The sequence below is a fragment of the Vanellus vanellus genome (assembly GCF_965231255.1).
Source record: "Vanellus vanellus genome assembly, chromosome: 3".
Lineage (NCBI taxonomy): Eukaryota > Metazoa > Chordata > Aves > Charadriiformes > Charadriidae > Vanellus > Vanellus vanellus.
In genome coordinates, this window is record NC_138907.1 from 90,498,740 (window position 1) to 90,513,892 (window position 15,153).

General features: G+C 36.5%; 1 protein-coding gene across 1 annotated transcript in view; it reads right to left on the minus strand.

The window, feature by feature from the left end:
* Nucleotides 1-15,153, minus strand: part of DOP1A (DOP1 leucine zipper like protein A) — a 70,264-nt gene that overhangs the window by 14,560 nt on the left and 40,551 nt on the right. The window contains exons 17-26 of the mRNA XM_082481502.1: nt 12,063-12,163; nt 10,519-10,778; nt 7,821-9,828; nt 7,596-7,707; nt 6,472-6,651; nt 3,507-3,632; nt 3,030-3,164; nt 2,454-2,509; nt 1,838-1,942; nt 1,093-1,159 (exon numbers count right to left, since the gene is read on the minus strand). Coding sequence (XP_082337628.1) covers nt 1,093-1,159; nt 1,838-1,942; nt 2,454-2,509; nt 3,030-3,164; nt 3,507-3,632; nt 6,472-6,651; nt 7,596-7,707; nt 7,821-9,828; nt 10,519-10,778; nt 12,063-12,163 — 3,150 coding nt within the window. The remainder of the gene's footprint in view (nt 1-1,092; nt 1,160-1,837; nt 1,943-2,453; nt 2,510-3,029; nt 3,165-3,506; nt 3,633-6,471; nt 6,652-7,595; nt 7,708-7,820; nt 9,829-10,518; nt 10,779-12,062; nt 12,164-15,153) is intronic.

Below are 15,153 nucleotides of genomic sequence, written 5' to 3' on the forward strand. Positions count from 1 at the left end.
TTGTCCTGATATGTGTTTTTATAGAAAAATCTATGTAACTAAGCATAGAACTGCTTTCAAATCACTTCTGTTCAATATTATCAGTGATTGATAACTCCGCAGAAAACAAAATCTTTTTCAACAGATTATAAATAGCACTAAGTAGAAGATAGTAAAGTTTCATTTCAGACTTTGGAACTGATGCATCAGATAATTCTAGTACATTTGAGAAAGGGTTTGAAGTTAACAGAATAAAAATCCGTAAATGTACACCTTTCTGTGAGAAAAAGGGATGAAAATATTTTTGTAAGAGTCCTTCCTACCACATGCACTGATGCACTGGTTTTAATAGAAATTTAACTCTATCTCAGTCAAAACCAGTACAACCAACTACAGTTCTAAACATGCATCTGGTTGTGGTAAAATGTAAAATAAGAACAGGCACACACACACGAAATAAGAATAATATGCACACACTTAATTGAGGAAAGGAAACATTAAACCAAACAAAGAGCACATTTTCTTGGCCAACAGGTTAATAAAGGCTAACAAATGCTGCTTTCTTACTAACATATATTTCACACTTCTCTTTCCCTCAGTCTGCCTTTCAGCCCCACCACTCTCTTGCTTGTGACCAGCTCTCTAACACCTCCCACACTTAATCTCTCAATAACCTCTCCCTACAGCTCTCTCTTGCTTCCCAAACTGTTTGGCTGGAAAACTGGCAGCACTTGAATGCTGTCCAGCTGCTGTTTCTCCCTTGAGGGGGGCACTAATATCACCCTCTTCTATATAACAGACAATTTTAAAAAGCGTATAGGAATATCTTTAGGACATCTAGTCTTCCATCAAACTTAGTTTAAAATTGGTTATCACTCCTTGGGGTGGTAGAAAAAAGATGGCACCCAAGCCTAATTTCCTTTGGAAACTACACTAAATAAAGCACTCAACTTACAAGCAATATTTTAGTTTGTTTAGCACTTATTAATTGATTAAAAATACTTCTACAGAAAATCATTTAGGTTACATCACTGTCATTCATATGATTCTCTCAAATTATGCATTTACTGTTCAATTTTTTCAAAAGAGACATACATACCACAAATTTCTTACCTGGAGATCTCTCTGGTCTTTCTTATTCTCCAGGCTCGGGTTTTTCATAATAAACTCATTAAGAACACTGAAAAAAATTTAGAAGTAGATGTGGATTTTATTCAATAATTTTAAAAGCTAGGACAAATCTGAAGAAATTTACGTGCACAATACTTAATTTACTAAAGCTACTTATCAATATTCTAGAAAATATCCTTTCATGTTTCTTAAGTTAATTTTGATCATAAGATAAGTTTATCAAGAACATGTTTGATTATACAGAAGTATCTTATCTTCCCTAGTAAATTTTCTCTAAAAATCCAGAAATTCAAGAAAATGGTTCTTGAAGCTTTATACAGAAAACCATATTCAACATGTAATTTCTAACACTCAACAAATAGCTTTCATGCTGGGAATAAATCCTTTCTCATGGGCTGCAAATCTACACACGCCTAAGAAACAGTCATTATAGGTATTTTCTAATTAAAATGAGAAATTTAAACCTACTGGTTGAGAGCCTGAATGGCTCAAATAATCAGTAAGGTAAGACCGTGGCTTATACTATATTATAATATAAGATTTAATATATGTAACGATTCCTCAGACAAGAAACTAATTCGATAAAGACCCCATAGAACTCAGGCAATAGGCATTTCTCTCCATTCAAAAATAATTGATAGAGATTTGAAAACACTAACAGTTCAGTATGATTTCAGGCACTTACATTTGAGCTTCTTTAGAAATTGCAAATATCAAGAGCACTTACCCAAGTATGAGGAATTGTCCCGGAGCTGGAAGACCCACCTGGATGGAATCTTTTAACAGAAGCAGCAGTGCTGCCCAGCTATCTACTAAGCTGGTCACTGGAATCCTAAGAGAGAGAGCAGCAATGGCAATGGAAACAGCATCATTACCCTCAGGTATTCCCCATTTTCTTTCTGCCTCACAATTCTCCTGCCAGATACTGTGAATCAGCAGTCATACAGATTCTCTGGTTTTTCATTTAATAACAGGTGGCTACATCAAGTCATTAAGAAAAGGAGGAAGGCAGAACAGTGTACTCGAAAGACATGTTTTTCAGTCCAAGATACCAAGAGGTACCAATGAGTTGCAGCACAATTAAGATTAGCTTTACCTGGTCAGGGGTCAGATTTCCTGCAGGATTTTTAGGGGGGGGGGAAGAAAGGTGATGCAGAACTAGGGAACTCACAAAATAAAACCCTTTCTTTTTTATATAACAATTACAGTTCAAAACCATTATATCTTCATGACTTATATTTCACAGGCTATTTCTCATCCTAGGGATTATAAAAAGATGTAAAATATTCAAATTGTCCATCTGCTTCTTGATGACAGAAATGAAATTTAACTTCTTGTCTTACCTTTGAGTATAAGCATAGAAAAACTGCAACATGCAGACTTCCAGTGAAAGATGTTTCTAGAAAGACATACAAAACCTCTGTTATCAGGAAGAAGAAACTGACTGTTTTTTTTCCCCCTCACTTGCCAGGGCAAAACTGACAATGCTATAATATTACTTGCAGTGTCTGAAGATACAGCTTCATTAACCGGATATTACAAATATGACATCTCTCTATAAAGTTATTCTTCCCTTTTTTAATTCCCTCTTTTTCCCACTTCCCTGAAAAAAAATTAACCTGATGCTAGGGTGTGCACCTATTTCCCTCATGTAAGCAGCCTATCCCCACAAAACAGTCTTGTACAGATGCAGTGAACCAGATTCTGGAGTGGTTCAGTACATGGCAGTGACTTAAGAAGGTACCACTTCCCTCCAAAAGTTCATCCATCATTAGATATTATGAAAATTTTCACAATGTACTGAGCGGCAGCATTAATTACTTGCTGAGCTTTGTGAACAAAGTATCCGTATCATCAGTGTTCTAAGCTTCAGCAATCTGACATTAAGTAAACCAATATCACCGCTACAGTTTTCATACCTTGTCCTTTGCTATGGCTGGAGGCTGCTTCAAAACTTCTTTGACTGTTTGTATAACAGTCTCTGTTCTCATAACACTGATAGAGCGAACTAGCTCGACCAGTAGAAGTTGTTCTTCACCTGCTGCAGGAATAACCTAAAAGAATCATATGTATGTCACTGGTTATCATCATAGACAATGCCTATGCCAAAATTAAGGCAGCTGGCCTCATGGGATTGAAACATTAGTAACTAATAGTTAATCTAGAGACTTGGAATCCCTTGCTCTTTTCCTGAAGAATTCAAGGAGATTATCCCTTCTAAAATACACTGGTAGTTCCCTGACAGTACAGTTGGTAATTAGAAATAGAATATAAATATTGTCCATATTTCATAATATGCATCTTTTCACTGGAATGTCTGAATTTTCTCCTTCCTGTTTCTACATCACGTAAGGCTATTACCACTATTTAAAGTGACCACTGTAGTATAAACATACCTTTGTCCTAGAAGTATTTTTATTTTGCCTTCTTTCATTCCATACAAACGCAATAGCAGCCATGAAGTGAACACCATGGTTCATTGAAATTGGACCCAACAGTTCAAGAATCTGCTGCCTCAAATTCTGAAATGTGGAAGCAGAACACATACACCTTTAGATAAGTACCTCAGCACTATGTTTAAAACAGTTAGCTATAAAGCCATACTTGGATGGTAACTATCACTAACTTTTATCAAAATGGAAGGATGCACTCAGAGGGTTCATAAAGCTCTATTCTACATCTGGTACTCTTCAATCATTTTATTCATCGGCTACGACACGGGAAGATAAAATACACTTGTTAAATTTGCAAATGGTAACGAAGTGGGAAGCAACTGAAAGGTACAAAACTAAAAGTGATCTGAGAAACTCAAAAAGCCTCCTGAAAAAAAGATAGGCTGCAATAAAGGCTTAATTTTTGCATGCAAAGGTAGGGATAAACAACTGTAGCAATTCAGGATGAGAAACTATTTAGATAGCAGTGCTACAGCAAAAAAAAAAGTCTTGGGATTACAGTGGATCACGAACTCACCATGGTAACTTTGCAAGGAATGGGAAAACAGTATTCATAAACAGCAACACTTCATGAAAGACACAAAAAATTTCCTCCCACATACGATGTCCAGTTTTGGACACCTGTGGTAGTTTTGGCTAGGATAGAGTCAATTTTCTTCATAGTGGCTTTTATGGGGCTATGTTTTGGATTTGTGCTGGAAACAGTGTAGATAATACAGGGATCTTTTAATTATTACTGAGCAGTGCTTACACGGCATCAAGGCCTTTTCTGCTCCTCATACCACCCTGCCAGAGGGTAGGCTGGGAGTGCCCAAGGAGTTGGGAGGGGACACAGCCGGGACAGCTGACCCCAACTGACCAAAGGGATATTCCATACCATATGAGATCATACTCAGCCATAAAACTAGAGGGAAGGTTGGTGAGGAGGCTGCTGCTTGGGGACTGGCTGGGCATTGTTTAGTTGGTGGTGAACCATTGTTTTCATTTGCATTACTTATCTTTCTTGGTTTTTATTTCTCTCTGTTATTTCCCTTTACATTACAATTTATTATTATCATTATTTTCATTATTATTTTATTTTATTTCAATTATTAAACTGTTTTTATCTCAACCCATGAGTTTTCTCACTTTTACCCTTCTGATTCTTTTCCCCCATCATGCTAGGTGGGGTGTGTGTGTGGAGGGAGCGAGTGGCTGTGTGGTGCTTAGTTGCTGGCTGGCGTTAAACCATGACAACATCTTACTTCAAGAACTGTACCACAAGCTGACAGTACTCAAACTATAAAAAGAAAGATTAGTGATACAGAATGTGACCTATAAGAAGGGCAGAAATAGGTTTGTATAGTCAGGGAAAAAGCATGTAACAGTTATCTAATGTGTACAAGGTAATTAGGAGGAAGAAAGGAAGATGATGTTCATGTCTGCCACAAATAGTGATGGACTTGCTTTGTCACAAGTGAGATAAAGATTAAGAAGTAGGGGTGGTGGGGAAATCCTAAAAGAAAGAACACACTGCTCTGGGAGACTGAAATATTCACTACTGAAACAATTAATATTGTGTTTCTTAAGCGCGTCAGAAGTTATTGAGGCATACTTGGGTCAGGAAGTGTATTTCCTGAGCTGTCATCATGTCCTGTTTTCTATGTCAGGAAGATTCCAGAGAAAAATGCAATTTCTATCAGTTTTCTGAAAGCCATTTTTACCTTGGTCAGAGATATTTCAGTAGGAATTGTCTAAGCTTGCAGGAAACGGCCTGACAATACACTTCATGCACTTGCCAAGAGTCTGGTTGCCAAAGCAACCTAGTTGTACTGAAGGTTAAAAAGCTTGCTTATACTTTAGACATACAATTTTGTTCCATAGTTTTGTGTGTTTTTAACCACATCCACCACCAACAAGGCAACTACAAAAGCATTACCTGAAAGTAACGAGGTGAAAAAGTAAAATAACCTATCTTGACACTGCACCAAACAAGCTGAATTCAAACTGGACTTTTTCCATATACTGGACATGTTGAATACACGTTTGAATAATGTGGATTTGGGCAAATTAAAGAAAAGCTGCAATGTACACAAGAGTTAATGTTTAACCAGAGTACAAAAGCTTCTTTATTCACAGAAGGAGCATAACATTATGGGCCATCAACAAGTATGGACCCCTGTCCTTTCAGCAAGTCGGAAGCCCCGTGGGCAGCAAAAATATGACATGGATGCTGTCTGTGCAGACATGGAGTCTAATATAAGTTATTTTGTATTCCTTCAGTCTGAATGACAAAGGTTGAAAAGGATGTAACAGCATCATCTCCAACAGTATCTGACAGTACTCAAATTAACTGAGGAAATCTTATTTTAAAACATTTCAAATTTAAATTACAATTTCCTGTGTAATAACGTGAAGTATAAGAAGTTTGAACTGCTTCCAATAAGAGGGCTAGACAATGTTCTCAGTATAGTCCTATTTGACCCCTTCTCAGGTTCTCTTCTTTATGATTACTAGCTCACTATCTGCTATGTCATTTCCACGTGCACAGTGACATCACTGTATGGGAATTAAATAAATGAAGGACCTAGTGCATAAGTGACTAAGTACCAGAAGTTTTAAGAGGACAGTTCGCTTTTGCTAAGATTTTACATGAATATTTTATAACTTTTGAGGTGGCTTAATTTTTTTCAGGATGGATTTCATTTTCTCTGTAGAAAGCAAACAAATAAGACATTGTTGTCTTGAGTTGATACACTCAAGTTTAAAAACAGATTCAATACCTGTAATAAGCCTTGTTTCTGAGGTGGATGACTAGATGAGGACAAAGGTATTAAAACTCTATTTACATTTCAGGGAATGGGATTGGATTTAGTTTGACAAAGGTATCCATTAACAACTTAAACTATATTATCCCCGATATTCTAACCTTTGTTGACCCAAGATTAATAGTGGTAATGGAGGCAGCAGCAGCAGTAGTTTTCTCTGAAGAATCTGCAAGGTGAAGGATGCTCCAAAGCAAAGTCACAGAAGACATGATCATATGCAAGATAGACAGGATCCCATTGCGTGCTTCAATCAAGTGCTTCGGATCTACATTAACCAAAAGCTAGTGGATTTTAAAGGGAGATGGGAGGAAGAGCATTAAGTATCTACATAAACAGCATAAGTAAAATAGTGTAAATTGAGACTTAACAGACATGGAAGCTTTCAATGTTAACTCTTTTTCAAAATAGTTTTTCAATAATTCTTACAGTATGTACAGGTTTTGAGTCCATTAAAAACAATAATCAAAGAATCTTCTGAGTTGCACAATATCAAATGCATTCTGAACATGTGAGGCCTCATGTCTACAGCAATTTTGTATCATCTGCCTACACCTTTGCAAAACAATTATTTCAGAACTTTAAGTGTAACTTACTTGCACAATTATTTACTTGCACAAACAATAAACACTTTTCAGTTACTTTTAAATGAACAGAAGGCAAAGGTGTGTAAGAACAACAGAAAAAAAGCAAAACCAAGATTGCAGAGAGCAGGGCAAAAAATTCTTGCAGGCTCTGGAACAAATTTTTAAAAGAGACTATGCTCAGAATATCAGATCTAAAAATACAGCTTGGTTAAAAAGACAAATTGCAAATATACAGAAGGAGAAGAAAGAGAATGTTTTGACATATTGCAACATGAACACAGTCCAGCCAGAAACAGGATAGGCATCAGTCTGGGAAGTCCCACAAATGAAGCCAGCTCTAAAAAGTAGCATTTTAAAAGTCTGAAAGTTAAGGAATTCCTACTTTAGTTATTTCAGGTGAACAAAAAAAATTCCCCCAACCTAAACAAAAAATCTAAGATTATTCTCTTAAAAGTCTAATTAGTAGAACACTGATTTTCTGTTTGAGATGTGTATATTATCAATAAAAAAACCCATACTTATAGCTAAGATAATATATTTGGTACTTTTCCCAGTCAGATCTTCAATTCTGTTAATATAATCACAGTCCTTAATTTAACATGTACTGCACAGGAACCTCTCAGACACCCAGATAAGTTTACCTGGTGATATTGCGTAGATGGATCCAGGAGGCAGTAATGAATTATTGTTGTGATCCCTTCTAATAAGGTAAGAACCATATCTGGGGGAGTGACTGATGCCATCCAGAGAGGCCTAAAATAAGAGATTCATTATTATTTTTTTTTTTAATTGGTTAATCTGGTTGTAAAGTAATACAACACAATCAAATCTGCCTAAAAAGATTATACACCTCTACATACACATACCTATTATCAGATAATCCTGTTTCATATTTATACTGCTGAATTAAATTATCCAAATTCCTGCAGAGCTGAAGAGTCACTGAAACAACCACCCTCTGAAGAACTTTTCCCATGTAAGGCAACGTAGAAGTGATAAGGCCAATCCACTGGGGATGCATTTTACAGGCACAGTGCTGGTGTAAAGCTCGTATCACTGCGCAGAGAAACATGCCTTGGCAGGTTATTGGCTGGGAATGTAAATACTGAAGAGAAGTCATCGGCTGCTGGGGACCAATATGCTCCAAGTCTGTTATAACAAAGTCAAAGCCTGTTTCATTTTCCTCAGGCACAGTCATTACTCTGTGTTCCAACACAATCAGTCGTTGAAGGACTTTTAAAAGCTGTGACTGCAGAGTACTACCATTGTCAAATTCATCTTCAGAAAAATTTATAAGGCTGTCTTCAGAGAAACCTTCTTCTACAGCCACTATGTTTTTTCCAGCCATCTTTTCACTGTGCCACTTCTGTGCACTGAAGATAGAAGACAGCAGACAATGCAGGATCACTTTCTGAACCTTGCACTTCGACAACATGTCTGAAATAAAACTAGGAAAGCCCTTTGCAGAGCTTTCTATCACTTTTGCCAACTCAGCAAAGAGAAGTGTCAGAATTTCTATACTCATCATTTGCATATTACGGTTTCCTATTAGATCTTGTGAGGTTACTTTAACATGAGTTGGATAGTGGCTCCGCATATAGTATAAACACAAGGAGATAAGAATTTCTATGTACATAGAGCTCCGAAAGTTATGGTTAGAATCAACTGGGATGTGGCTATAGAAATCCTTGCCCATAACAGATATTCGATGCCTGGCTAGAAGATTCTGGAGCAATGAAAGCTGAGGAGTGTATGCATTGTTGACACTGGTAGTGGAGATAGCACTTACAAAAGCTGAAGGATTTGTTTTCAGAATTGCTTTAATTGCAGAAAAAGCATATAATGTCCTTGAAGAGTCATACAGCTGGAGATAAAGCAGCACATGTTGATACAATGGATGGATATTAAAGTTGGGAGATTTTCGCATTCCTGGGGACCCCACATCACTTTCTATTTCTGAAATTTCTCCTTCTCCACAACTGTACCAGTTTTCTAAATCAAGACCATCACTAAAGAAGACGTTTGTTTGTTTAAGCTTTTCTGTTTGTGCTTTCTTCTTCTCTTCATCTTTCTTTTTGGCTATTTTCACCTTAGGTTTTGCACCTGGTTGCTTACCAGCCTCTTTAACAATTGTTTCTTTTTCAGACATTTTTTCTGGTAGCTTTCCTTTGAAGCTGAACTGAATACTACTGTGGCTTCGCTTTCTGGACTTCGATTCAGTGGAAGCAAGAGTGAGATCAGAGAGGGATTGCTGGCTTTCTGCAATACAGGGTGAAGAGTTATTTCTTGAAATTTCATCTCTTAAGCTCTCAAGTCCAGTCTCAGTTGAGGCCGATAGCAATTGGGAGCTGTCATTACTAAGCAAACTACTCTGGCTACTTTGAATATTTTGATCTTCACTTTTTGTCACCTCTACAGAGTCATCCAAAGGACTGAATTTACACAAAGTATCCTCAGAGTGTAGACTATGTTTAACTGGCTCAGCCTCTTCTCCAAGACCACTTACAACTTTGCATATAAGATCTGTAACCACTTGTTGCACAATTTCATCAGGTGAGTCTTCTCTCAGAGTCTGAGAACTATCTTGAGCACTCAGGCTTTCCGTTTCCACTTCATAACTGATATTGTCTCCGGTAGATGACTGAGAACAGCCAGAGTCAGAACTCTGCAGTATTTCAACCTGATGGTCAGGAAGGTCAAAATCAGACACAACCATTGGTATGGTCTCACTGCTGGTACTTAACAAGGAAAGCCTGTCACTCAGGGGGTTGACAGTCAGGCTGAAGTTCTCAATTTCATCCATAGCAAGTTGTTTTTCATTGCCTTCTTTAGGTATAATAAGTTGTCCTTGGCTTACAGGCACATGGGAAAATGCTTAAAGAAAAACACAAAAAGTTTTATACACAAATTATTTTATTCTTCAGAATAAGAATTCAGAATTAAAATTTAGAATTTAAACTATTATTTAGACTTCAAATTATAAAGGCATGGTAAATGTGTCTTTGCACTTTACAGCAGAAAAATAATGTTAAGATGCAAACAATACATTCACATAACCAAAGAAAGATTACTTTAGCAGTAGACCTTAGCATAACAACATAATTCCCTTGTGAAACCTTATGCAGTCTTATCTGCTTGTGTTTTCATACAAGAGAATTACCAGTATGTTACTAAGATTACACAATACATGCAAACACCGTCAAACCTTATCAGTATGTTTTCAGCCAGGCCCACATCAGCAGTCCTAACTCACAGAAGCATTTCATTTCTCGGTTGAGCTTCAAGCCGTATTTTTAAGTTCTACTGAAGTTCAGTAAGATATAAGAAAATGCTCTGTGTTAAAGTACTTCCATATCATCTTAATTTGAGAACAATAAAACTTCAATGATGCTTCGGACACCCAGACTTGAATTAGGAAAAACATGCACAAATGCACCTATAAGTACCTATTCCAGCATTTTGTTTTGTGAGTTACCCTCAAAAATTTATGTTTTTAATGTTGCATGTAAACAACAAATACAGAAATTAAATAAGGAACTTCCTATAGTCTTCTTGTGTACATACCATCAGCACAGCTAAACTTCTGCATAAAGTGTTTTTCATTTTCTTCCTCAGGGTGATAGGGAGATTTAGTCCAGTAACATTCAGCCTGTACTCGCTGAACAGAAACTCTCTGAGTTTTCGGATGGAGAAGCAGTAGGAGCAAAGGTTCAAGAACCCTTGCAATATCATGCCTTTGAAGCACTTGATTTAACCAGGCTTGTCCCACGGACCATGTAGAACCATCCAAGCTATTAAGGCTGTCCAGCATGATAAACAAAGATCTAGAATAGAAAGAAGAATGAACCTAGCATATATTTTATACTACCCACAGAATAATCCCATTTTAATCTAATATATGATAAATTTTAACATGTTTGTATATACTCCAGTGTCTTCTCCATGTAAAACAGTATTTTATTTGGAATCAAAACTTTGCAACCTGAAGTTCTATATTTTAGTCTAGCCTAATGAAGAAATGGCCAGGAAAAGCTAGTAATAAAATTAGTTAAGATAGGTGCTCTAAGAGTACTAGTTGTATAGTCAGTTCAAGTACTTGTACGTCTAACTGGCATAACAAGCTTTGGTTGCCTACTAAGTGGTACTGCAGTACAAAAATATAAAACTTTAAAAGCCAATTCACCCAGATGCATGGAAAAGAGACAATAACTTATTCAAAGATCTTTTCTTGAAGAAGAGAGGAGTAATGCATTTGACAGTTACGCACTCCCTATTATCATTATTCTCTTATTTTAATAGTTTTAGCCTTTAGAATCCTTTCCAGACTTGGAAAATATATATATATACACACTGGACTGAATTTTATCAACTCTTTTACATCCTCCAGTGGTACACATTCATAAGCTGTATGTACAGAATTTATCACCACTCCTGAAATGAGTGAGAGTATCAAGCCAAAGAATTAACTTCTTACTCTGCTTCCTTGGCTAAGTATACATTAGGAAGTTTAAATAAGCACTTTTCCATAACATTTGTGCTAGCTGAGGATGACAAGACTAGTTTAGAGTCTGGATCATTCAGTTTTTTCTAAGAATGTAGTCTGATACCAGAACACAAAACAGAAATCCTCTGCTGCTTGCCATAAATGACATCTTACGCAAAACACACAGATTAAACAAAAGAACTCTTGTATCTTAGTGCTTACTTGCAATTTTGTTTTAAAGTTTTCTTGCTTTACTGTTACTTTCCATTTTCAAATAATTCACTTCTGGGTTGATTTCTCTCTCCTGCTTTTGTTTTTACCAAATCACAGCGAGAACTCAGATGCTATGTTCAATACACACAAATATTTCAACAACAATGATAGTCAAAGAATCACATGACCATTCCTGTCCTACTGTTTACAGCTTTACCAGAAAAATTTACAGCTTACATAATCATCATGTGAAAACAATTTTGTCTAACACAAATTCATTTCTTGTTCTCCTTCCTTGCTCTCAGTTACATTGTAGTTCTTCAATTTCTAAACATTTTATGCTGCCACTGTAATGTAGTTAAAGATTTTGAAATAAAAATTATTTAAATGGAATCATCTTGCAATCACCAACCTGTCAAAGGTACGGCCAAAGGAAGAAGACTTGTTAATATGAAGGTCACGGGTGAGATGCCATAGTACTGCAAACTTTGCATGAGCTTCCATTCTTACTTTCTGTGGACCAAATTATAAGTTAGATCTACCAGAATATAACAGCCTCTGATAAGAACTGGGAAAAAAAAGAGGTATACAGCAGCTTAAAGATATAATGAAATTATTAAAGTTAACTTTGACTATGCATTCAAATCTTATTTTCTATCATTAAAAACAGTAATAGGCAACAATAGGTCTCTGTGAACAATTTAGTAATATGAAAGGATTCTCGCCCATCTTGATCTTTGATCAAGTTTAGCTTGAAAGAGTTTTAAACATTTAATGTGATAGCTTGTACAATACTTATTTTACTCCCACAAGTTGCACAGCGCTGTTTTCAGTGAGTTTATCTATATGTATCAAGGCACTAGAAGAGAACATGAAGAGATAGAAGGACGAAACATGCAAGCTTTTCAATATGAAAGCTCAAGCATACAGAGGCAGAGAGAAGAGGAAGAGAAAGAAGAGAAATTTTTAGAGATAGTGTCTGTAATGATAGGATTAAACACAGTACCCATGGACACAAGGGAATGAAAATAAATTGGCTAGAAACAGACATAAGAATTCTCTAGCTAGATATGATGTAGATAGAGTTCATCACTAACATGCCAAATTTTTCTCTGAAACTTAGAGTTTTATTGGGACAAATAGGACATTCTTACTGCCCAAATAACTACTAATAATAACATGTAGAATACTTAATGGTAAAAATGGTATTAAAGTAAAAATTTTTATGCCTTTATCTCTTTACTGTGGCTGATCAAGACAAAGTTATTCCAGCAAGGCTGTAAACAATAGTAAATACCATGCTGTGGTATGAATACACAGGTACATCTATTAAAAACAGCTTTACCCAAGACACAAGGAAGCTACTAATCAGTTGCAGGGGTGAACAAACAAAGCACAGCAATCAGCGTGGTTATACTGAATAAAGCATCAAAATTACTTTCAAATACAACCAGGGCTTAAGCTAAATTACTAGATGATAAGCAGAGACAAGAGGATGAAGGTTTTCACTTCTTTGTTCTTAAAATATATGCTTACAGGGAATGAACATTAGGTATATTTAATCAAAATGAGACCAAACTAGAAACTGTTAATACCACTGTGACAACCTGGCATACTTCCAGACTTAATTTACAACATACAGCTTAAGAAGCTTTGCAACAGCTCATACAACCAATATCTGCCACAATAATGAAAACTTAAAGTAAAAGCTATAAAATCTGAAAATTACAGAAAGGACATAAGACAGATCACATCAGATGTAAACTAAAAAAAAACAACAAAACAAACAAACAAAAAAAAACAAACAAAAAAACCCTAAACCCCCAAAAAACCCACCACACCAAAACCAAGAGAAACAGCAGCATTCTGGAAAGTAAAGCAAGCATCACATATAGTTAGAAAAAATATGCTTCTCATAGGAAAAAAAAAAAACAACACAACACTGCTGCTAAATATATACAGTTACACAAAACAGTTCACTAACATCTGCTGAATAAACACTGAAAATACCAATTCTCAAACACATACAGATGACTCCATGTGAGCCCTTGCAATCCATGCTGGGAAAATGTAAGAAATTCCTGTTTTCACAGTAAGGTTGGCAGAAATGAGTGAGTACCACATCCACAGTCACAGCAGTTCACAGACCACACTAATTAGTGAAACTATAAATCATTGGCAGTTTTATCAATATGCCAAGCTGTGAACTGCAGTGACGTACAGACTGGCTCACATTCACTTTTGTTGACCTGGCTACTCTCTAGTAGAAAGGCAAAAGGGTAACTGCTTCTGAAATCACACAACCATGAGTCGCCAGAACATGTAACCAAGTAACTCCCTACAATTCATTCTGTTTGGGCTGTGAAAACAGTTCATATATCTAAAATTTAAAGCACTACGAAGGCCTCAACTCAAATGTCAAATTGACAGCCTCTATTTGAAACAAATTCCTAGGGTGGGGTGGGGGAAAAAACCATGATAGAGTACCTGTCATAAGTAGAACTCCTACTAACAATAGGAAAAGCTAAGCGTGCGCTTTCTGTGTTGGGAAGCAGAACATAACTTTTGATAAGAGATAAAGTCTCCTACACAAGTCTGTTGCTGAATGCTCAAAAGCTCCCTTTGTCCAGCATGAAACTACAGAGGCTCATCACAGACCTAAAAGAAACACTGTTCGTCAACAATCTGAATACCTGCTGGTTTCAATAGATTTTGAAAATACTACTTGCATTAGCTAAACTGATAGCAAAACAGAAGTAATCAACAGGATAGTCAAGATCATCTCTAAAAAAACAGCCAGCAGAGAGATAAGAGACCTTTAAGCAGCAATAAAGAATGGGAGAAATCCACCAAGTTGAGTCATGAGAAAACATTACAACCTGTGGTAGCAGAATAGAAGACAGGACAAGTGACGAAGTAATAACAAGACACCAAACAATGTTATCAGAGACAAAGAAGCAGCTCTCTGATCACTTGAGTGGTTCTGCTTAAATTATAGTCCATGGCTTTTGACCTGAGACAGAGATAGAAAGTAAAGACCTTCAAGAAAAGAGTAGCCTCAGCAGCATACTGTGAAGAAATGCACAGACAAGTCACAACCCAGCTGCCATATCAGTCAGAGCAGAGTAGGCAAATGCATTGCCCACAAAGACACAGATGCACAGAAAACTGGCAATTACTGTTAGAGCAGTTTATTCGTTGCCCTCTAGAACTGGCAAACATGGCAGAAATACTCAGAATTAAAATCTTTTAAGGACAAATAACTAGAGAAGTGAGGGGCCTTATGAGATTGGAGAAGAATCTACAGAAGCCTCTTCATCAAAAGTATCCAATTATTGCAATTCCCCTGCTTCCCAACAGGGGAAAAGAATCTCACAGAAACACTTTAGCTGGAAATAATTAAATGAGACAAGTGTCAGAAGATGGAGCTCAGAAATACACAGCAAAGCTCTTGGGACCTGGAAATAAAATAAGATCTTATTAATTACAAGCCGCTCTTTTGT